We start from the raw sequence: 23636 nt of genomic DNA on the forward strand, positions 1-23636 counted from the left end.
AGCAAGTGGTTTGAAGTAAAACCACATAAACCACTCATCCACGGACGCAACTCGTCTAAGAGACGATTATTTAACTTTCTTCCTAAGTGATGCTAAGACAGACACTAAATCTATTGTGTTGCTAATAAAGCTTTTACTTTAATGTGTTGCTAGGGAAGACAATTATTTTCGTTCAGTTGCTAAGTAAGATAATTAAAATACTATATTTTAAAGAGAGACAATGATTAATTTTATTGTTGAGGCAGAAAATAATTGCTATATATTGTCAAGGAAGACAATTATTTTCTTTCACAATTATTTTTGTTTACAATGGAGAATTAATAATTTGCCCTTTTGTCAAGGGAGATAATAATTTATCAGAAAAATTGAAATTACTTCAAGCGGATAATGCAACATCTTAATACAGAAATAGATTAGAATCTATATAACTTTTGAATGATTAAAGTTACCCTTAATAGATTAATGTCACTGTCTATAATCCTTGTACAAGATCAAGGTATCCAATAAAATATTGTGTTGGACAATTTTAAGAGACAAAAAACAAAGGAAGTGGCTAGCCGTACGGGCCCGTACGGCTAGCCAAAAGTTCTAGCCGTACATGAGTCACGTACGACTAGCCAGGACACACTGTATTGGCTAGCCGTACGGCACTTTTCAAAATTATATGGAAGTCGAAAATGCATATATGTTATTTTGTGTCTTTAAACGAGGATTTTAATCAAGTCTCCGCATTTGTCCTAGTGTGTTCACTTTAATAAAGATGCTCCGCCATTTTGTAAAAAAATGAATACGAACAAGCGTTGTATAATGTATTTTGATAAAAGTGTCTAAGTTGTATGTTTTAAGTTATAACGTCCTTGATTTTCATGCTTATGATTTGTTGTTTTATTTGTATGAAAGATGAATTGTTAAATCATTTTTGATAATTAAGCACATGGATCGAATAAATAATGATCAGAGGGGAATTAATAATTAAATAAATAAATAAATAAGTAAGTAAATAAAAAGAATACTGAAAAAAAAACGGTGAAAAGCAAAAATAATTTAATAATTTTCAAATACAGTATAGATAATTTTAAATATCGAACATCAAAGCACAATCAATTAAAAGCCTTAATTAAGGCAAACTTTCTTTAATAATGGACAAATTTCTATACCGTCGGTAATTGACGCAATTATCTTCGGCGTTTTTTTATTATTATTTGAAAATTAAACTTAATGAAACAAAAAAATATCAACGTTTTGTTAACTATTTCAATTGATGTTATTTAACTGCAACCAAACGCTATTTTTCTCGACGTATTGAGATGACAAAAATATATACTGTATTCGTATACTTTCTTTACTCTAGCCGACAAGGCGATTAATCTTTTAAAAGTAAACATACGAAGACAATTGCTGTGTCTTGTACAAATCCTGGCTTAAAGTCATAAAAAACATATGCATTTCGACTACCATATAATTTTGAAAAGTGCCGTACGGCTAGCCAATACAGTGTGTCCTGGCTAGTCGTACGTGACTCACGTACGACTAGAACCTTTGGCTAGCCGTACGGACCCGTACGGCTAGCCACTTCCAAAAACAAAACAAAAATATAAAAAAAAATGCTAAAATTTGTGACACAATAGAACATAAAGTTACTTAGAGGTAATAATAAATGCAAATGGAATCATATAACAAACAGAAAAAAATCCAATATAAAGCATGACAGAACAAAAAACCAGAAGTCTTAAAATCTATACAGTATTGCACTTTGACAGGTATATATTTGTTACCCCACCCATCCTCGACTACAGAATATAAACCAGGGCATATTTCTGATATTTTCAATATCACGAAAATATAAAATAAAACAATACAACCCAACTACGAATCTATTTTTTCAAATATGGAGATTTCATATGTACAAAGATAAACCTAGCCATTTATTCACAATTGTAAAATCATAATAGACTTTCCAATAATTTAACCCCAAAACAGAAAGAACAAACATTGCAAATTTCACTTCAAACATTGATTTTCATTTTTTATATTTAAAAAGAAATCACCGGCCCTTATCCGACTGAAGTCTTTAATGGACTGGTCTAAATTCCATTTTCTGGAACAGTCCATTGTCAAGTTAGGGGTATCATGATTAAAATTTAAATTAGTAAGTCAACAGTGTAAAGCCTCCTCTGAAAATCTACCAGACTCTATTCTTATATTTAATTTTTTAATGAAATTCCTTAAATTCCAAAACGGACTGCTCAAATTTTAAAACATAATAAATTCATTGAAAGAATTAAGCAGGGAACACTTAATAAATATTTTAAATACAATTGCTATAAATAGAATTTCCTTATTACAAACAAAATACGAAAATAACCTAAACAATAAATATAATTACTACATGTATAAACGGTATGAAACTGAATATTATGCAGAAATTACATAAAGATATATTGAGCAAATGGAAAAGTAACATTTAAGGTAAAACCACAACACTTATAATTCTGTCCCTTTGAAATTATACAAAATAATATAATAGTGAAAAATCCCATACTACTTATAAAAACATCATCTAAAATTAACAGAAAACAAATTGTTTGATGTTAAGTGTTCGAGGATTGGTTATGTACATGTTTATTCTAATATGTGATTGTAATTGAATGATACATGCAGCTTTTTTGTTTGTTTGTATTTACTAAAAATTGTTTTCAAAGCAATCCTCGAAAACTTAACAGCTTCTCATTCACATCATCTAAAAATCTGGAAACAAAGTGATCCCTCGGAAGCATTAATCACAACAAAAATACATAAGAATTGCAGACTCGGTTTGATTGAGTCTGTACATGAGGGATAATGAATAAGTGCAACATCCCTTACGCCCCCTAGCACCGGCTTGAGCGGTAATCAATTCTCAACACTTAATAGTGCTGGCATCAATGATCCCGAAGGACCAGAAAAATATAACAACACTGAAGTGACCTAATTGTGTGATTTATACGAGGGATGTCGTACAAAGTCATAGACAAAAGGCTGTAAAACAAAAATATTACGCCTGATTGTTTGATTTATATGTATATTTTTCTAACATGTTCTCCAAAAAGGCATATTTCAAAATCTATTAACTTCCAATAAGTTTTTTTGCCATATCATTTCTCTAATTAGAATGTTATTACATGTACATACATCTACACCCTATAAACACCTAGTAAAATTATGTCATGTTTATAAATTTATGTCATCAAAGGAATTCAAGTCACACCTGCAGACCAGTTTACTACTGGGTTATCAGAAAGACAATGTCAAATAATGAATACAAATTTTGTAGATACATATTATAATACTGCATGATTGTAACATCAATTTTAATTGGACAATTGTATTATCCATAATTATACACAGCTGCTCCATAAATGTATCTTAAATAATGCAAATAATAGTGCAGTATCATCAATTTGATACAAAGATTTTGACAGGCGATGTGGTTTAATTTGCTATATAATCATTGTATTGTGGTTCATTAATTGTAAGATTATAACTGGTTATACTAAGTCATATATCCTGTGAAAAATCTTTATAACTAGAATGATAATTCCTGAATACATTTGTTTCTTTAAAATATCAATAAAATCCTTGATTCAGTCCTTGAATATCGTTATAATTTAGAGATACAATACCTTTTTACATTTCCAAAATAAAATCGTTTAAAAGCACTTTCAGATTAAAGTTTTGTATAAGAGATTAAATATACTGTCTCATACAATAATGTCTCATCATAATGTAAACACTTTTGTTTAATTATGTTACTTCATCATGTTACTTCAAGTCTTTTTAGGAGATTCTGCATTAGGGGCATCCCGTAACATGACTATCATTTTGTTAACAAGCATGGAAAGAATTTTATCAGACGGATCCATGAAACCTCGCTGCATCCATTTAGGTATTGTAACTCTGGCATGGGTAAAACCAAGCTTCTGAAGAATATAATCCACACCAACAGGATCTATCTGCTTACTGGCCCAGTGAAGAAGTCTGAAAATAAATACAAAAGTGTTATTAAAATGGCCAACAGGAGCTCTTCATTATTACTTTTCATTTCCTTCATCAAAACCAAATACTTTCTCACTTCAAAAGGTAAACATTTTAAGCATAAGGAAGGTCTTCCAGAAATAATGCAAAGAGGAAATCTGAAATTTAACTATAACAATGCCTGCCCAGTTTAATACTAGAGATTCAAGTGTTTTTTTAAAGAAACACCAATGATATATAGAAAATGCTTGATATGCTAAAAAAATTATTTTTTAACACTGTATGCTATGATGCTGAATGCTAAGTAAAGGGCAAGAACTTTACAAATACTATATAAATCCACAAGCAAACCCCAAAGTGCATAAGTACACATGCTGACCAACATTCTTGTAATTTTTCAGGCCTACAGATCAAATACATTTTTGAGCTATGCATGAACAAGTTGAAAATGGCAAGTTTATACTAAATCAAGGGCAATAACTCAAACAAAACTGAAAAAAATCCACACACAAAAAACCAGATGCACAGCGTCACAGTGATGTTGATCATCATTCCTGTAAAGTTGCATGATTCTAACTCAAGCACTCAAGGTACCCATAACACAACATTTTGAAATAGATTTTATGTCAAGGGCAATTACTCTATAAATACTGAATAAATTTACAATCAAACCCCAAGGTGCAAAACACTACACATGCAGACCAACATGTCAGTAAAGTTGCATGGCTCTAGGTCAAATACATTTTGAGATGTTGAAAATTGCAGTTTTTTTACTAATTCAAGGGCAACCGCTCTAGAAATACTACAGTGGACATAGAATTTGATCGTGATCCCTTTCTGAAAATTGGGCCAGAGGCTAGAAAGAATACTTAAAGTAACCATACCTGACAGTTGGTTCCAGGTGCCATGTTTTACATTCATATTCTCGCCAGTCTTGTTGTAACACGGTTACTGGATCAATTATTTCCTTTTTCTTGGTCTCGGCCTGAGACTTTGCCGACTTGCCACCTGTCCCTGCTACTGATGAACGAGCACCTATATTGATAATAGCATATATCATTTAAATCATTCAACTTTTATTTAGATGAATCTCTAATAGATGAATCTCTAATATATTTTCATAAAATTTAAAAACAGAATCATTATGCTACAGCATTATTATGCTGTTTCCATAATATTACAGTCAATTCTCATAGGGGTTGTACATTAAGAATATAAAATAATCTGCTATTAAATAAACAGAAAGAGACCCTTCTAGCATGAGTGACCATAATGACTTACCTATGCCAGTAAAGTTATTTTCTATGCCACCAGTTTAATTTTCTATGCCACAAGTATAATAACCTATGTCACCAGTTTAATTTTCTATGCCACCAGTATAATAACCTATGTCACCAGTTTAATTTTCTATGCCACAAGTATAATTACCTATGTCACCAGTTTAATTTTCTATGCCACAAGTATAATTACCTATGCCACCAGTTTAATTTTCTATGCCACAAGTATAATTACCTATGTCACCAGTTTAATTTTCTATGCCAGCAGTATAATAACCTACATGTATGCTAACAATATAATAACCTATGTTATAATTGTAATAACTTATGCCACCAGTGTCATCACTCATGCTACCAACAGAATAACCAATGTTAACAATGTAATAAGCTATGTCACTTATGTTTATCATCAGTGTTATAATCTAATCCACAATTGATATTGCCTATGCCACCAGTGTCATAACCTATGCTAACCATGTAATAACCATTGAAAAAAGGTGTTTCCTAGATTAAAAATGTTCAAAACTCAGACAGAATGGTTAAATTGCACAAATTCACAGCCAAATTACCTTTATCTTTTTCAGAAATATATGCCATGACAAGGTCATGTAAGAATAGGAAAACTTCTGCATCCATGGCAACATAAATATGGTCCTCAAACTCTGTCACAAAACTACACTCTACAACTGGTTTTGGATCTGAAAAAATGACAAATGGTTTATCATCTAAATACAGTAACAAAGACACAAATGGGTTATATTCAAACTTAGTAATTTATCTTAAATATCAATAGTTAACAACTGGTGTAGGTGTTATAAGAAATAGGAACGAAAAGTTTATGTTCTAGATATAGTTAGTGATATATGGTTTAAAATTTAGGTTTTAACAAAGGAGACAAAATCACAAAATACACCCATCAAAAGCTTTTGGTGGTGATGTAAGCAATAAGATGTGTGGCAAGCAAGTTGGTTCCTATGATATACTTTTGTATTTTATCTAAAAGTTTACCTATATATTTGACCTTGACCTTGGTTGCATTGACCTGAATTTTTGTGTGACCTAAACCTAGAGACCTAACTCGCGCTTAGAAACTACATCTCATGGAAAAGAACAATTCTATAAAGTTACATTGAATTCCTCCATGCATGTAGAAGATATGCTCCAGGCAATATCTGAATATGTTATCATCTCTAGTGACCTTGACCTTTGACTTATGAAATACTGTGACAGATAGTCAATCGCTCTAAGTCTTGTTTCCATCACAAATTACTATGTACACGACCTTTAATCAACATACAACAAAAAAACCCCACAAAAACTTGTATATTCTATTTTTAGACATACCATCATCGACTGGTTCCTGTTCTGACTGTTGATGTGTGGTTCTAAGCTGTAATTGTAGAGATGGTAAGGCAAATATCATCTCACAATCATGATTATAATCCATGTATTTACGTTTACGATAATCTGATGGACTCTCACTACCAGCACGCTGCATTCTTGGAAACGACTCGAGATCTACAAAATATTGTTCTTCATTATTTTAATGTATTCTAACACTCATTTAAAAGTATGTTCTTTTAAATGGATTCTTTATTAAGAGAATACATTATTGCAAAAAATAACAAATTCTCACGATAGCATTATGCACCAAAAACCTGTGTGTGTGTGATCAACTTTAAACAAATAATCATACATATATGTGTTTCCTACTCTACAAGTATGCCTTGTTTTAAAGCATTGAAACATTAATATTCCAAATTGATTCAGCAGTGCCAAGCAACTACATGTATATAAGCGGAATATGAATGTATTGTTGAGCAGAAACAGTAGTGTTAAGTTGTGAGTACGAATATTTCACATTTTTTACTTCACCTTTAATTTCTGTGTTAGAGAAGGCATAATGGAACCACTCATGGGCATTAGTAAATGTCGGTGGCATTGAATGTCCCCGTGAGATCTTCAGAACGTTTGCCATATTCTTCTCCTGGTGAGATGTGAGGTCATGACCCACATAGAATGTAAGGTCCTGCACAATATGAGTTCCTGAAATTCAAAGTTCATGTAAAAATAAGATCAGAATAAAGGGTTGATGCAGTTCAATGTCAAAACTCAAAAATAACTTAAATTGGGCAGACATTATTATAAAGTCTTGTCAGATTGCACAGATATTTCTGATGGATAAACTGTCTATATACTAATGCCACATCCCCATGATTGTTGTGTATATTTCCTCACTAACCGGAAATAACTTATTTCTTTGCAAGTGATCGCCTACCACTCCCACATGATTCAGCAGTGAAACATTATGACCATTTGACTCAATGTCCAAGATCAACTGTCACAGAAAAATTATGCCTCTCCAGCTACACTTGGATTACTTATCTGATTCTCTTACCTATTGAGCTAAGCAGACAGACCCACACAGAGACAAGTCATTAGAATTTAACAAACAATACCTTCGTCAATTGTTTTCAAAGCTTCTGTTGCAAAGCAAATGTACGGTTCACTCATTGTAAACAATGCCCACGACTTGGAGCGAAAGTTGATTCCATGGAAACAACCCAAGGTCAAGTTGTTACCCCGCAAGGTCAATGTTCCACCGAGAATCATACCCTCCTTGGGTAACATGGTTGGCAGCATGGAGAACCTACAACCAGTAATGTTACTCAGTGCCTTCTGCCAGTGCCGGTGATGACGCAGCTCTGATAGCACTGAAACAACAACAACAATAATAAAGACATTCAGCAGATATAATTAAAGTATTTTTAAGACAATTTAAGTTATAATCTCCATGATAATTAATCCAAATCTTAAAATAATATTGAGAGATAGAAAAAAACAACAATTTAATTCTCCAAGAAAATCAGAACTATCCAAATGTTTATCTATAGGAATGTCCACACAACAATTCATTTCAAAGCTACCATATAGCCTGGGTTCCAGTCTGACAATTTTTTATGTGCTTCTGTATGGCAAATCAGAAACTGTGATGATTTCAAAATCCCCCAATGTATGACAAAGTTACAGTCCGGACACGAATGAAGTGGGGAGGCACAGACAGACAGACAGTGCGATTTTAATATGCCTTCCTTTGGGGGCATAAAAACAATAGACTTGTATGAAAGAAATATTTAAGTATATTTATTTCAAAGCGACTGAAGTATATACAAAATTATTGACAAAATTAACTTACAAGATTCTTCATCTGCTGATCTATGTTTGTCATGAGCTTTTAGTCTCCCGCTACCTGACATCGGCCCGATGGCCCCTAACGCACGTTTACTGCTCGTGAACTGTTGCATTATGAACTCATCTAGTTTTGATATCATTTTAATAAGATCTGGTGTTGTGGAGTGCGAGATCAAAATATGGAATTTATCCCACTTCAGATCACCATGTGCAAACAACAAGGCTGTCCTGCAAGGCAATGTAACATCATTACAGATATCTTATCATAATGCTAGAGCACCTCATATGGTGTTACCACTAATTGGTTATAAAAGCTGGACAAGCTTAATGTGGACTAACACAAAGAAGGATTGATGGATAGCTAAAGAGCAAAAGCAATGTTTCCCAAAAATTTTGGGAGACATGATAATCTTTCATACCTTCTTTTAATTTTCGGATTCTGGAAGTAAATTTTAATTGATACATCATAAACTTCATCATTGATATATCATAAACTTCATCAGAAAATCAATCTGAATTCAGAATTTAGAACTTCCTTAATTAAGAGTTATTAATTACTTAGGAAGGAGGAGAAATTTCGGGACCCTAAAATTGTTCAGATTTCAAAAGTTTCGAGCGTTTAGAAGTCCAAAATTTCGAAAGTCACAATGTATTCTTCTAAACACATTTAACTATCATATATTTTCTTTCATTTTCTCGTGTTGAGTTGTTTTTCAGTGCTCCAGCTAAGCAGGATTGGGTGCCTAGGTTAACTCATTGATCTTTCTTTAGCTAAGCTTTGTGTTAAGCACTTTACAGCATAAAGATTTCTAAGCATAACTGTAAAACTGAATGTTTGTAACTTAATATTGTGGCATATAACCTGTCATAAATCATAGTTAATAACTAATAACAAGATATGTTTGTAAAACATGTGTGCCCCCTATCGGCAGCCAATTAGTCATGTGATTAGGTTGTTATGACTGACTTTTGACCTAGTGACCAAAAAATCAATAAGGGTTAATTACTCGATATGACTAGCACTAGGTACTTGTGAGTGCAAAGGTTGTGTGCAGCAATTTTATGACAAAGTTATGTCAAATCTTACCAAATAATATATGCATAAATGTTATGACTCATGTAGGCCTCATTAATGACAGCCAAGTTGTTATATTACATAAGACCTTGAAATGTGTATACCAAAAGGCTTTTTGGTTTGATAAAAAAATATAAACCAAGGCATCTTGAATTGTTGAGTTATTGGTCAGAAACAGTCTTTACATACAAGGTCAATATGACATTGACCTTTGACTCTTAAATCAATAGGGTTATCTACTGGCCATTACAAATGCACCTGTGAAGTTTGAAGGTAAAGGGCCCTTGAGTTTGGTTATTGATCAGAAAGTGTTGTTACCTATAAGGTCAATGTGATCTTGACCTCTGATCCCTTAACACCAAAAAATCCATTGAGGTCATCATCTGACCAAAAGTAATGCATCTGTAAAGCTTGAAGGTCAAGGGTCCATGGGCTGTCCAGTTATTAATAGAAAACCGTTTTGAAATACAAGGTCAATGCAACCTTGACCTTTGTTCCCCTGACCCCAAAATCGTTAGGGGTCACCTACCGGCCAATACCAATGCACCTTCAAAATTTGAGGGCCAACAGACCATGGGATGTCAAGTTATTAATTGGAAACCGTTTTTAACCTACAAGGTCAATGTGACCTTGACCTTTGACCCCTAAGTCATAAGGGGTCATCATCTGGTCATGAACAATCATCATACCAAGTTTGAAGTTCCTATGCCTAAGCGTTCTTTAATTATTGATCGGAAACTGTTTTTATCTACAAGGTAAATGTGACCTCGACCTGTGACCCCTTGACCCCAAAATCTATAGGGGTCATCTGCTGCTGGTCATGAACAATCATCAAACCAAGTTTGAAGTTCCTAGGCCCAAGTGTTCTTTAGTTATTGATCGGAAACCATTTTTACCTACAAGGTCAATGTGACCTTGACCTTTGACCCCAAAATCAAAAGAGGTCATCTGCTGGTCATGAACAATCATCATACCAAGTTTAAAGTTCCTAGGCCTAAGCATTCTTTAGTTATCACTTGGAAATCGTTTTTACCTACAAGGTCAATGTGACCTTGACCTTTGACCCCTTGACCCCAAAATCAATAGGGGTCATCTGCTTGTCATGAACAATCATCATACCAAGTTTGAAGTTCCTAGGCCTAAGTGTTATTTAGTTATCACTCGGAAACCATTTGGTCTACGGACTGACGGACCGACAAATGCAAAGCAATATACCCACTTCTTTGAAGGGGAGCATAATAAATTACTTTGTTACCTCGTTGTCGAAAGTGGGGCATCCATCTTCTCCTGCGTTTTATCAATTTTCCATTCATCTCTTACACTCAGACTCATGTTACTGAGCCGTGTCATCACGACGCTTGATCCCATATAATCAACTCTACCTTCTAGCTATAGCATACACGGAAACACCTGCTTCATGTAATGGATCTTTATTCAGCTTTGGGTCTTCATTACATTCAACTGTATGAAATTAAATAGAATAGTTGTCAAAAGCATTTATATTTATCTTTTATCAAAATGTTTTCCTCTAAACTCAATAAACACAACATATAGTACTGGTGCCTCATATTTCCGTGGTACTTAACTGTTTAATGCAGACAACAAAAGTTAAGAGGATATAATTTTGGAAAACACAGTGAATATTGTAGAATAGACATGTCAATTGCATCATAGTGTATTCCATTTAATGTTTGCATGTAAGCAATTATGTATATAACATTGTAATTAACACCCATCTGCTGTCTTGTCAGTAAATTTGTGTTCTCACATTTCTAAAGCAATTACACTTTTAACAGTTTTAAAAGATTTTCTTAAAAGGTATGCAATCTAAAAGAAAAATGGTGAAATATTAAATAACATTGCTCTTAATCTGAAAAAAATATTTTTTTTAGTTCTACATGTAATATTCCGATAAAAATACAATAAAATAGTAAAAGTAAAACAACTGAAATATGGGTACTACGGAAATACGAGGCACCAGTATACAAGTATATAAAAAGTTATTTATAGAATTATTTTTTTCACAAAATAATATATTTTGTCTCAACAATTGTTACAAAGGTATATAGCAAATTCATAGTTGTCCCAAGTATAAGTTTCTATGTTGAGGTAAAGTCAGTACTCACTGTAAGTGGGGATGCTCTGTAGATCAACATTACCACCTATTACACCACCTCGGCTGTCAAGGTGCGACACTCCGAGACTAGCCGATATACTGAGATCTTTGTATACAAAAATTGGTTAAATCGTTTTGTATATATGTTTACCTTATTTCCCCCATAGTGGAAATGGAAATTTTTAAACAAAGGGACGTAATTTTGTAAACTGAATCCGAACTCAATACGGACTTTACCGAGAATATAACTGAACCGACACCTGTTAGCATAATTTGGGTATCACACCAGATGTCGCGTCATATTATGCTTGCTGCATTCGGCTTTCGGCAATGCGTCATTCTACCTTATGACATTCGTCATGCAAGCTGAGTAAATAAACCCAAATACAAACAGTTGCAGGTTAAGTTATTGAAATAATATACCAGATCAACAAATGAATAAAAATTGATCGTTAAATAACGATATCAACATACAATTAAGCAAGACGCACACAGCAGAAAGCATAATATGCATGTGTAAGAAAGCAACATCTAAAATCAGAATACAAGGTGTACAAGTCAGAATGCAAGATGTACAAGTCAGAATGCAAGATTTTTGCTTTAATACCCTTTCATAGTTTCTATATAGCGCAAATGACGTCACGTTTTTATTAAATGGCTTTAATACACTCCTGCGCCGCAGTTTATGTTAAAATATAGGTTAACATGTGCAAAAATAAACTAGCTGAGCTTTATATGATTAAAACTTTTGTCATGATGAGAAAGGGATTAGAGATTCTAGGAGCTGTTTTTAAGGGCAAAATTTAAAGTTTAAATTTAATACATTCAATATAAATTTTCTTAAAGTGTTTGCAACACAAGTGTTTCCTGTACAATTTAAACATTTGAAGTGTATACACTTGAAACAAGAGCGGTCACAGGAAACAGCGAAGCTCGACTAATTAAATACTGGACGCAGTAAAAAAGACAAAACGATAAAAGAAAAATCAATTATGATATAAATATATTTCAGTATCAGTATATCAAAGAGAAAATAACTCTTGAAAAAAGATGCTACAGTTAAGAACCTTGTCATGCATGATGTGAGTAATGACAAAGAACAATTATTTATCTTAAGTCTAGAGTAGATACTATTTATAATAACAAAGATAATCTAAAAAAATCAATTTACAAATTAATTTTAAGTTCAAAAATTAAATTGAGATAATTCTGGGAATACAGGGGCTTGCATTTTATAACTCTTATCCTATGACAAGAAGTTATATTAAAAATTACATTTGTTAACATACATTCCAAGTTCAAGGGGGGAATAATTCAGGAACTAGTGACACTAGAGTTATGGACCTTGTCACAAAGCATGTGTGCAATCATAAGAAAATATATTTGAAGTTTGAAGTAGATACCTTGAAAAGTAATAATAAAAGAATAATATTTCTTAAAGAAAATTCTAAGTTCAAAGGGATATATATGAAAAATATTGCTTCAAGAGTTATACACCTTGTCACATAAGATGTAATTGATGATAAGGAATAAGTATTTGAAGTTTGAGTTAGATACTTTAAAACTAAAGACGTTATAGTAAAAAATAACATTTTTCAAGTGTAAAAAATAACATTTTTCAAGTAAAAAAATATAAGTTTATAGGGAGATAATTCTTGCAATATTGGTGCTAGAGTTATGAACCTTGTCACATATGATGTGGTTGATGATAAGGAACATATATTTGAAGCATAAAGTTGATCCCTTCACAAATAAAGAAGTAATAGTAACAAGAGCTGTTACAGGAGACAGCGAAGCTAGACTAATAAAATACTGGAAGCAGTAAGAAAGACAAAACTATGAAAAAAATCAATTATGTATAAAAAAAATCAATTATGTATAATAATGATTAAGTTATAGTAAAAAAATAACATTTGTTAACATAAATTCCAAGTTCAAGGGAGAATTATTCTGGAAATAGTCACACTAGAATTATGGACCTTGTCACACAACAAGTGTGAAATGATAAGAAATATATATTTGAGTTTGATGTAGATACCTTAAAAAGTAAAGAAGAAGTTATAAAATTTCATAAAGAAAATTCGAAGTTAAAAAGGAGATAAAGCTGAATATATAGCTTCAATAGTTATGAACCTTTGCACATAAGACCTGGTTGATGATAAGGAATATGTTTTTGAAGCTTGAGGTAGATACCTGTAAAACCAAAAGAAGTTATAGTAAAAAATAACATTTTCAAGTAAATAGATATTTCTTGCTAGAGTTATGAATTTTGTCACATTAGATGTGGTTGATGATAAGGAATGTATATTTTAAGTATGTTATTGATCCCTTAAGAAATTGAGACGTGGCAGTAAAAAATAATATTTTTATGGAAAGTTCTATGTTCAAGGGGGATAAATCTGAAAATATTGGTGCTAGAGTTATGAACCTTGTCACATAAGATGTGGTTGATGATAAGGGACATATATTTGAAGTATGAAGATGATCCCTTAAAAAATAAAGAAGTAACATTTAAAAATAATACTTTTAAGGAAAAATCTAAGTTCAAGGGGAGATAAATCTGAAAATATTAGTGCTAGAGTTATGAACCTTTCACATAACATAAGGTTGATGATAAGTTCTTATATTTGAAGTTTGAATCTCATACCTGAGCACATGAAAAAGTTTTAGTGAAAACTATTTTACTGCATCAAAACTTTAATCTGAAATCTGGACATGGATGCGGATGCCGACGCTGGGGCGAGTAGGACAGCTCTCCATATATTTCGTATAGTCGAGCTAAAAATCAATGTTGCAGTACAACGGAGTCAATTTTCGTATCAAATTCCATGAATCCAATAATGACAGGAAAATATATACAATTAACATTTCATCTGAGGAAGATACTGTGAACGATTTAAAACTTGTGAAAATTTTTAGAGGATTATAAAAAAGTACAATATCTTTTAATTATCCTTAAATGAAAACATGCATTAATTACATTTAAAATGACATAAAGTTTTTACTTTAATAATTTATGTTGTAATTAAAAATAATGATATTTTAACAATATTAATCATGCCTTGTAATGTCAATTGAATATAAAAGGCTTTTTGGGGTCATTTGTCCTTTATAAATGCATTGTAATTTTTATAGTGATTAAGTATTCGAAGTAAAAAATGAGTATCTTTGATAGTATTTGAGAAATTAACCTAAATAAAAAGGTAAATTTGACAAAAAAAAAACCCTAAAAAAAGTACAATTTCTTTTTTCAAGTCTATTAACAAGAGGGCCATCATGGCCCTGAATTCGCTCACCTGTATATAAGCCCCCAGGACCGGGCCAATTGAAACCCATATGCTTTTATTTGAACAAACTTTTTCCTATACACATATAAGGAAAATGAATGAACACCCGGGCGGGGCCAATTTTAATCCAAGGACCCATATTTGAACAAACTTCGTAAACACCCAGATGTTTTATGCTATATATCTTAGCTCCAGCTCTTTGGGTTTTTAAACGAAGATTTTTTAAGTTTTTACTATACAAATAAAGGGAAAGACAATGACCCCTTTGGCGGGGCCAATTTTAACCCCAGGGCTTTTATTTGAACAAACTTTGTAGACATCCACTGGAAGATGTTTCATGGTTAATATCTAAGCTCTAGTCATTTGGGTTTTTTACAAGAAGATTTTATAAGTTTCTACTATATACAAATAAGAGAAACCCGGGGCGTGGCCAATTTTGGACCCAGGGCATGTATTTGAACAAACTTGGTAGACACTGACTTGACAATGTTTCATTCATGGAATTAAATCCTTTGAACAATCTTTAAAGTTGACTACCTGTGAAGTTTGGATGAAATTGGCTTAGCAGTTTTTGAGATGTCGTTTAAAGTAAAAGTTTACGGACAGACGGACGAAAAGCGATCACAACAGCTCACCATGTTACTTTGTGACAAGTGAGGTAAAAATGACTTAATTTTTAAGATGACTAGACAATTTTTTTCAAACTACAGTGTTTTAAATCGCTTTATTTACAACAGGTATCAAAACGTTTTATTATAAAAGCCATAAACTCAAGAACTTCAAAGAAAACTTTATGTTAAATTTTCCACTATCATGATTAATTTAGCCTAATTTGTCAAGGAACATATTACATGTACATGCATTCATATAAAGTACCATGTATCAATAGGCTAGAAATGTGTCCATATCATACATTCAACATTTTTACTTCCAATATTTGGACATCACGAAATGATTTAATTTTAAGCCAGACAAGATTTGACCTATGACCTCCATGTAGACCTTGTTCTTATCATTGCCCTGAGGGTGGGGGGGGGGGGTGGGGACATAGTTTGTGTTATATTTAAACATCCATCAAATAATGACCAATTTATAGGCTGTACAGGATTTGACCTTGACCTTTAAGTCAGCCTTAACTTTGAAGGTGTGGACGTGGATCTTTCACAACATTGTCAGCATATGGTGATCATGTTTGTCAATGTAAATCCCATGATGCACGTCAACAAGATATGATTGGTATATATTATTTGACCATTTGTTCACAAAAGATACAAGAACAGTTAGTAAAATATTGTCCATGTTTCAAATTATTTGCTCAAGTTCTATAAATTCACAAAACGAAAATTACACAAACATAAAATAAAAACATTTATAATACATTTCAGATAAAACATGGCTGTTTCAGGCAAAAAAGCATTAAAACAATTTTCATCTTTAACACAATCCATTGCATCAGATGAATATCTTCAAGTTTACTGTCAACCTTGTGACGAGGAAGGAGCCAGAATTCCTGCCCATGGTTACTGCACAGATTGCAAGGAACATTTATGCAAGAATTGTTTCACAGTCCATAAAAAGCATAAACTTTCCAAACATCATACACTTCTGGATGCAACAAGAATGCCTAAAGTTCTGCATCAACCCACATCATCCACCCACACTGGCCAGTCTGATAATCTTACCACACCCTGTTCCAAACACGCGAAAGAAATTATCAAGTTCTACTGTCACGACCATAAAGAATTACTCTGCAGTGTTTGTGTTACCCTTGAACACCAAGCGACATTCTGCAAAGTCAACTATATACCCAATAGTTCTGGTAATATAATAGACAGCAAAGAATGTCAAGATATATTTGAAAGCAGTAAATAGCACTTCTGACCAGTATCAGCAGTTTGTGGAAGATGCCAAAAAGATGACAAATAAGTCCAACAGCTCTCTTAAAGATGCACTAGCAGACATTAAAATGTTCCGGCAAGAAATCAACCAAAGACTTGATGAACTGGAAAGGCAGATTGAAGATGCAGCTAATGTCATACAAAAAGAAAACAACAAACATCTGAAAGCAGTAGAAGAAATATGTGAAGATATAACCAAATGTCTGAAAACATCATCAGATACCATTAAACAACTCAACACATCAAAAGAAGCTGATAAACTCTTCATGGAACTTAAACTTGCAGAGAAAACAATGAAAAATGTGGACGGAAAGAAACTTCAACTTTCATCATATGATATCAAAGAATTTAAGTTAAAAACGAATGATGCAATATTAGATCGTCTTAAAACAGAGAAGTCTTTGGGTACATTGATACAAAGAACTTTAAAAATTAAATCTCCATCTGTACAAATAAAGTATCGACAATCTTCACATCAGGGAGATATCTGCGTGAAGACATCAAAAGATAAAGACAGTTGCTGGATAACAGGAATGACTCTGCTGACTCCTGATCTTCTTATCATCACTGACTACAAAAACGATGCTGTAAAGATGGTGGATACCAGCAGTCAATCCGTGTCATATCATCTACAACTAAATGATTCACCATGGGGTATCACCACAGTAACCAGTACTAAACTTGCTGTCACACATACTTACAAACAAACAATACAGTTTATATCAATCTCATCAAACAAACTTAAAAAGAAGGACACTATGAAAGTAAATGGACACTGTCATGGTATAAGCTGTTACCAAGATAAACTTTTTGTGACATACCGTTATCCTGGAAAACTCCAGATCCTTGAAATGAATGGCACTATACTGACAACAACTGATGATAAAATTATTTTCAAAGACCCAGATTATGTAACATGTAACAAAAGTTCTATCTATGTATCTGACAGGAAGATGAAATCAGTAACAAGATTAAACTGGCAGGGTGATGTAGTAGGTAGCTATGGCTGTGCAGGTGCACCAAGAGGAATATCACCATCAAATGATGGTACTGTCTTTGTGTGTGGCTGGGACAGAAATATTATAGAAGAGATATCGGAAGACTGCTCTACAGGAAAGGTTGTACTGCAGGATGTGATTGATCCTTTTGCTGTATGTTGGTCTGATGAAACAAAGAAGTTGTATTTCAGTTGTAACTGTTCAACTTCTGATACAAATTATGACTTCATTTACATGCATAAACTGTCATAAACTTGGACACAGATGAATCAATACAATATCAACAGTTCTTAAAATGTGTAGTAAAATATCTGGAAATTTATTTTTCTACAAAAACCTGATAGGCTTATTATAAACCACAATAAAAATATATTTGTAATTGTGACATTTTTCTTTCCGTTTGCATATTTCGAGAAGTAGATTATCTTTTCATCATTTATCAACACATTTACTGATTGAATATTAAGCAGTGCAAATCATGATCAGACATCACAGATTGGCCTCCTATCTTGATTTGCTCTGGTTGTATCAATTGAATCTGTTGCTGGTTAAAAAGATAAAGAAAGAAAAACATCAACTGAATTTCAATATATAATATGGCTTTATTATCATCAACAACAATAACAAGGAAATCATACATAGATCATGAAGGTATACGCTGTCGAGTATTTGAATCAAATTGTAATATTTGATAATCTTTACAACATAATCTAAAGTGATATATAACTTTTTTATTTTACATTAGTATATTGTTATTAAACTGAAATTGTACGAAACATAAATGAAGAATAAATAAACATGTAGCCGTTACAGTACAGTATATGGCTGGGGAGGAACCAACACACAGAACAACAGCAAAAAGACAGGAAGCGTATATAAATTTGTACATAATCATTTATTTTATAATAAAATGTTTAACATATAGTACATGAATATATTTTCTTATTTTCTTATAAAAACTGAAAGCTAATTAAAACATAATTAACTCACTGAGTGAGATATATCTCCTTGTAATAATTATTCACAATACACTTGCATGAACTTAATCAACGTAAAAACAGTCCTTACAATTTAAATGACAACTTATAGCATTATTTTTCTTACAGATCAAGGACAATGATTTCATTATGTTACAGATAATAATTTAATTGTATCGCTAGGAAAGCAATAATTTTAAATGTGTTGCTTAGAATGGCAATTATTTTATTTGCAATCAAAAGAGACAATTATTCTATTTCAATGCTTTGAGAGACAATAGTTTCATTGTGTTGCTAGGAGAGCAACTATTATGTGTTGCTATGGAAGACTATTTTATTTGCATTACAAAACCCAAAACAATGATTTAATTGTGTTTCTAAGAGAGTCAAGGTTTGTGCAACAATCATATGGCGACATTGTAACACAATCATATGGCGACATTATAGCTTTACACTGGTAGAGGGAGATCTCATGAAAGAATCAAATGTCCCTGGTGGGATTTGAACCCACAGCAGTGAGGGGCAAGTGGCTCGAAGTCAAGGGCCATTACCATTTGGTCATACTGTGTTGCTAAGAAAACAATAATTTCATTGTTTTGTTAAGGACGTACATCATTTTTATTTGCAACTAAGAGAGACAATAATTATATTGTGTTGCTAGAAAAGATAAAATTTAATGTGTTGATAGACAATTATTATGATAGACAATTATTTTATTTTCAATAAAGAGAAAAATAATTCTAAAAATGATTGTGTTTCTAAGAGACCTTTTTATTGTCGCACTAACACTGTTAAGGTCATACTATAGCGACTTTCTAGAAAGACACCAGGCACCCCTCTGTGCATTATTTCAGGTGCAAGCGAGCACCTGGGTAGAATTACCGACCTTCAATAAGATAGCTATATAGATTCCTCACATGAAAAAATTCAAAGTCCCTGGCAGGATTTCTTCCTTAGTGATGCTAAGACAGACACTAAATCTATTGTGTTGCTAATAAATCAATTACCTTAATGTGTTGCTAGGAAAGTCAATTATTTTCATTCAGTTGCGAAGTAATTAAAATACTATATTTTAAAGGGAGACAATGGTTAATTTTATGGTTGAGGCAGAAAATAAGTGGTATATATTGTCAAGAAAGACAATTATTTTCTTTCGCAATCATTTTTGTTAACAATACAGAATTAATTTTTTTGCCCTTTTGTCAAGGGAGATAATAATTTATCAGAAAAATTAAAATAACTTCAAGCGGATAATGCAACAGCTTAATACAGAAATAAATTGAAACCTATATAACTTTTGAATGACTAAAGTTACCCTTTACAAATTAATGTCACTGTCTATAATCCTTGTACAGGACCAAGGTATCCAATAAAATATTGTGTTGGACAATTTTAAGAAACAAAAAAAAAAGAGAAAAGAAAAAAAAAAGAAAAAGCATAAAATGCTAAAATTTGTGACACAACAGAACATAAAGTTACTTAGAGGTAATAATAAATGCAAATGGAATCATATAGCAAAACAGTAAAAAATCCAATATAAAGCATGACAGAAAAAAAACAGAAGCCTTAAAATTTATATAGTATTGCACTTTGAAAGGTTTATATTTGTTACCCCACCCATCCTTGACTACAGAATATAAACCAGGGCATATTTCTGATATTTTCAATATCACGAAAATATAAAACTAGAGGATGCTTTTGTAAAAAAGCGCATGTCTCCCCCACTGCTGAGAATAACTGTGAATGGAAACAGGAATGGAAATGGAGAAATCCGGAAATGAGAAAATGACCAATGGTCACTGTGACCTTAACCTTTGACCTACTGACCCCATAAACAAGAGGGATCATCTGCTCAATAAGACCAATCATCCTATGAAGTTTGAGGGTTGTAGGTCTAAAGGAACTCTAGTTATCATCCGGAAAGGAGAAATTAACCAACGGTCGCTGTGACCTTGACCTTTGACCTACTGACCATTAAAACAATAGGGATCATTTGATTAATAAGACCAATCATCCTATGAAGTTTGAGGGTTGTAGGTCAAAAGGAACTCTAGTTATCATCCGGAAATGAGAAATTGACCAACGGTCACTGTGACCTTGACCTTTGACCTACTGACCCCAAAAACAATAGGGATCATCTGCTCTATAAGACCAATCATCCTATGAAGTTTGAGGGCTGTAGGTCAAAAGGAACTCTAGTTATCATCCGGAAACGAGAAATTGACCAACGGTCACTGTGACCTTGACCTTTGAACTACTGACCCCAAAAACAATAGGGATCATCTGCTCAATAAGACCAATCATCCTATGAAGATTGAGGTCTGTAGGTCTAAAGGAACTCTAGTTATCATCCGGAAACGAGAAATTGACCAACGGTCAGTGTGACCTTGACCTTTGACCTACTGACCCCAAAAACAATAGGGATCATCAGCTCTATAAGACCAATCATCCTATGAAGTTTGAGGGCTGTAGGTCAAAAGGAACTCTAGTTATCGTCCGGAAACGAAGAATGGACGGACTGACGGACGGACTGACAGACTGACGGACGGACAGGGCAAAAACAATATGTCTCCCCCCGAGGTGGGGGAGACATAATAAAACAATACAACCTAACTACGAATCTACTTTTTTCAAATATGGAGATTTCATATGTACAAAAATAAACATAACCATTTATTCACAATTGTAAAATCATACTAGACTTTCCAATAATATAACCCCAAAACAGAGAGAACATTGAAATTTTCATTTCAAACATTGATTTTCATTTTTTTTTATTTTAAGAAGAAATCACCGGCCCTTATCCGACTGAAGTCTATTTTCTGTAACAGTCCATTGTCAAGTTAGGGGTATCATGATTAAAATTTAAATTAGGTAATCAACAGTGTAAAGCGTCCTCTGAAAATCTACCAGACTCTATTCATATATTTTTTTTTAAATGAAGTTCCTTAAATTCCAAAACGGACTGCTCAATTTTTAAAACATAATTCATTGAAAGAATTAAGCAGGAAACACTTATATAATATTTTTAATACAATTGCTATAAATAGAATTTCATTATTACAAAAAAATTCGAAAATAACCCACACAAAAATATAATTACTACATATATAAACGGTATGAAACTGAATATTATGCAGAAATAACATAATGATTTATTGAGCAAATGGAAAAGTAACATCTAAGGTAAAACCACAACACTTTTAATTCTGTACCTTTAAAATCATAAAAAATAATATAATAGTGAAAAATACCATACTACTATTTAAAATTAACAGAAAACAAGTTGTTTGATGTTAAGTGTTCGAGGATTGCTTTGAAAACAATTTTTCAGTAAATACAAACAAACAAAAAAGGTGCATGTATCATTCAATTACAATCACATTTAACAATTAACATGTACATTAGCATGACTCTCAGCTTCTCTATCACATCATCTAAACCTAATTGTGTGATTCATGCAAGGGAAGTGATTCACACAGTCATAGACAAAAGGCTGTAAAACAAAAATATTACGACTGATTGTTTGATTTATATGTATATTTTTTAAAAATGTTCTCCAAAAAGGCATATTTCAAAGTCTATTAACTTCCAAAAAGTTTTTTTGACATATCATTTCTCTAGTTAGAATATAATTACATGTACATACATCTACACCCTATAAACACCTAGTAAAATTATGTCATGTTTATAAATTTATGTCATCAAAGGAATTCAAGTCACACACTGCAGACCAGTTTACTACTGGGTTATCAGAAAGACAATGTCAAATAATGAATAGAAATTTTGTAGATACATATTGTAATACTGCATGATTGTAACATCAATTTTAATTGGACAATTGTATTATCCATAATTATACACAGCTGCTTGATAAATGTATCTTAAAGAATGCAAATAATAGTGCAGTATCATCAATTTGATACAAAGATTTTGACAGACGATGTGGTTTTAATTTGCTATATAATCATTGTACTGTGGTTCATTTATTGTAAGATTATAACTGGTTATATTAAGCCATATATCCTGTGCAAAAATCTCTATAACTAGAATTATAATTCCTGAATACATCTGTTTCTAGAAATAAATTTCAATAAAATCCTTGATTCAGTCATTGAATATCATTATAACTTAGAAATACAATATTTTTTTACATGTCGAGAATAAAATAGTATAGAAGCACTTTCAGATTAAAATTTTGTATATACAACATAGAGAGATTAAATATACTGTCTCTCATCATAATGTAAACACTTTTGTTTAATTATGTTACTTGATCATGTTACTTCAAGTCTTTTTAGGAGATTCTGCATTAGGGGCATCACGTAACATGACTATCATTTTGTTAACAAGCATGGAAAGAATTTTATCAGACGGATCCATGAAACCTCGCTGCATCCATTTAGGTATTGTAACTCTGGCATGGGTAAAACCAAGCTTCTGAAGAATATAATCCACACCAACAGGATCTATTTGCTTACTGGCCCAGTGAAGAAGTCTGAAAATAAATACAAAAAGTGTTATTAAAATGGCCAACAGGAGCTCTTCATTATTACTTTTCATTTCCTTCATCAAAACCAAATACTTTCTCACTTCAAAAGGTAAACATTTTAAGCATAAGGAAGGTCTTCCAGAAATAATGCAAAGAGGAAATCTGAAATTTAACTATTACAATGCCTGCCCAGTTTAATACTAGAGATTCAAGTGTTTTTTTAAGAAACACCAATGATATATAGAAAATGCTTGATATGCTAAAAAAAATTTTTTTTATCACTGTATGCTATGATGCTGAATGCTAAGTA

At 32.4% G+C, this 23636-nt stretch overlaps 2 protein-coding genes across 2 annotated transcripts; one reads left to right on the top strand and one right to left on the bottom strand.

The window, feature by feature from the left end:
- Positions 1-3792: 3792 nt before the first annotated feature.
- LOC132742553 (bridge-like lipid transfer protein family member 1) lies at positions 3793-8707 on the bottom strand. Its single transcript, XM_060730991.1, has 7 exons — positions 8488-8707; positions 7751-8005; positions 7167-7337; positions 6636-6809; positions 5861-5989; positions 4899-5049; positions 3793-4017 (listed from the first exon to the last, which is right to left on the bottom strand). The coding sequence occupies exons 1-7, from the start codon at positions 8621-8623 to the stop codon at positions 3807-3809; spliced, it is 1227 nt and encodes a 408-aa protein (XP_060586974.1). The 5' UTR covers positions 8624-8707; the 3' UTR covers positions 3793-3806.
- A 5789-nt stretch (positions 8708-14496) lies between these two features.
- Positions 14497-18242, top strand: LOC132742554 (uncharacterized). The gene is made up of 2 exons (XM_060730992.1): positions 14497-14607; positions 16347-18242. Exon 2 carries the CDS (start codon positions 16877-16879, stop codon positions 18107-18109), a length of 1233 nt encoding a protein of 410 aa, XP_060586975.1. The 5' UTR covers positions 14497-14607; positions 16347-16876; the 3' UTR covers positions 18110-18242.
- Positions 18243-23636: the final 5394 nt, after the last annotated feature.

The sequence above is a fragment of the Ruditapes philippinarum genome, unplaced genomic scaffold (assembly GCF_026571515.1).
Source record: "Ruditapes philippinarum isolate M1 unplaced genomic scaffold, ASM2657151v2 ctg8986_1_1_1_1, whole genome shotgun sequence".
NCBI lineage: Eukaryota > Metazoa > Mollusca > Bivalvia > Venerida > Veneridae > Ruditapes > Ruditapes philippinarum.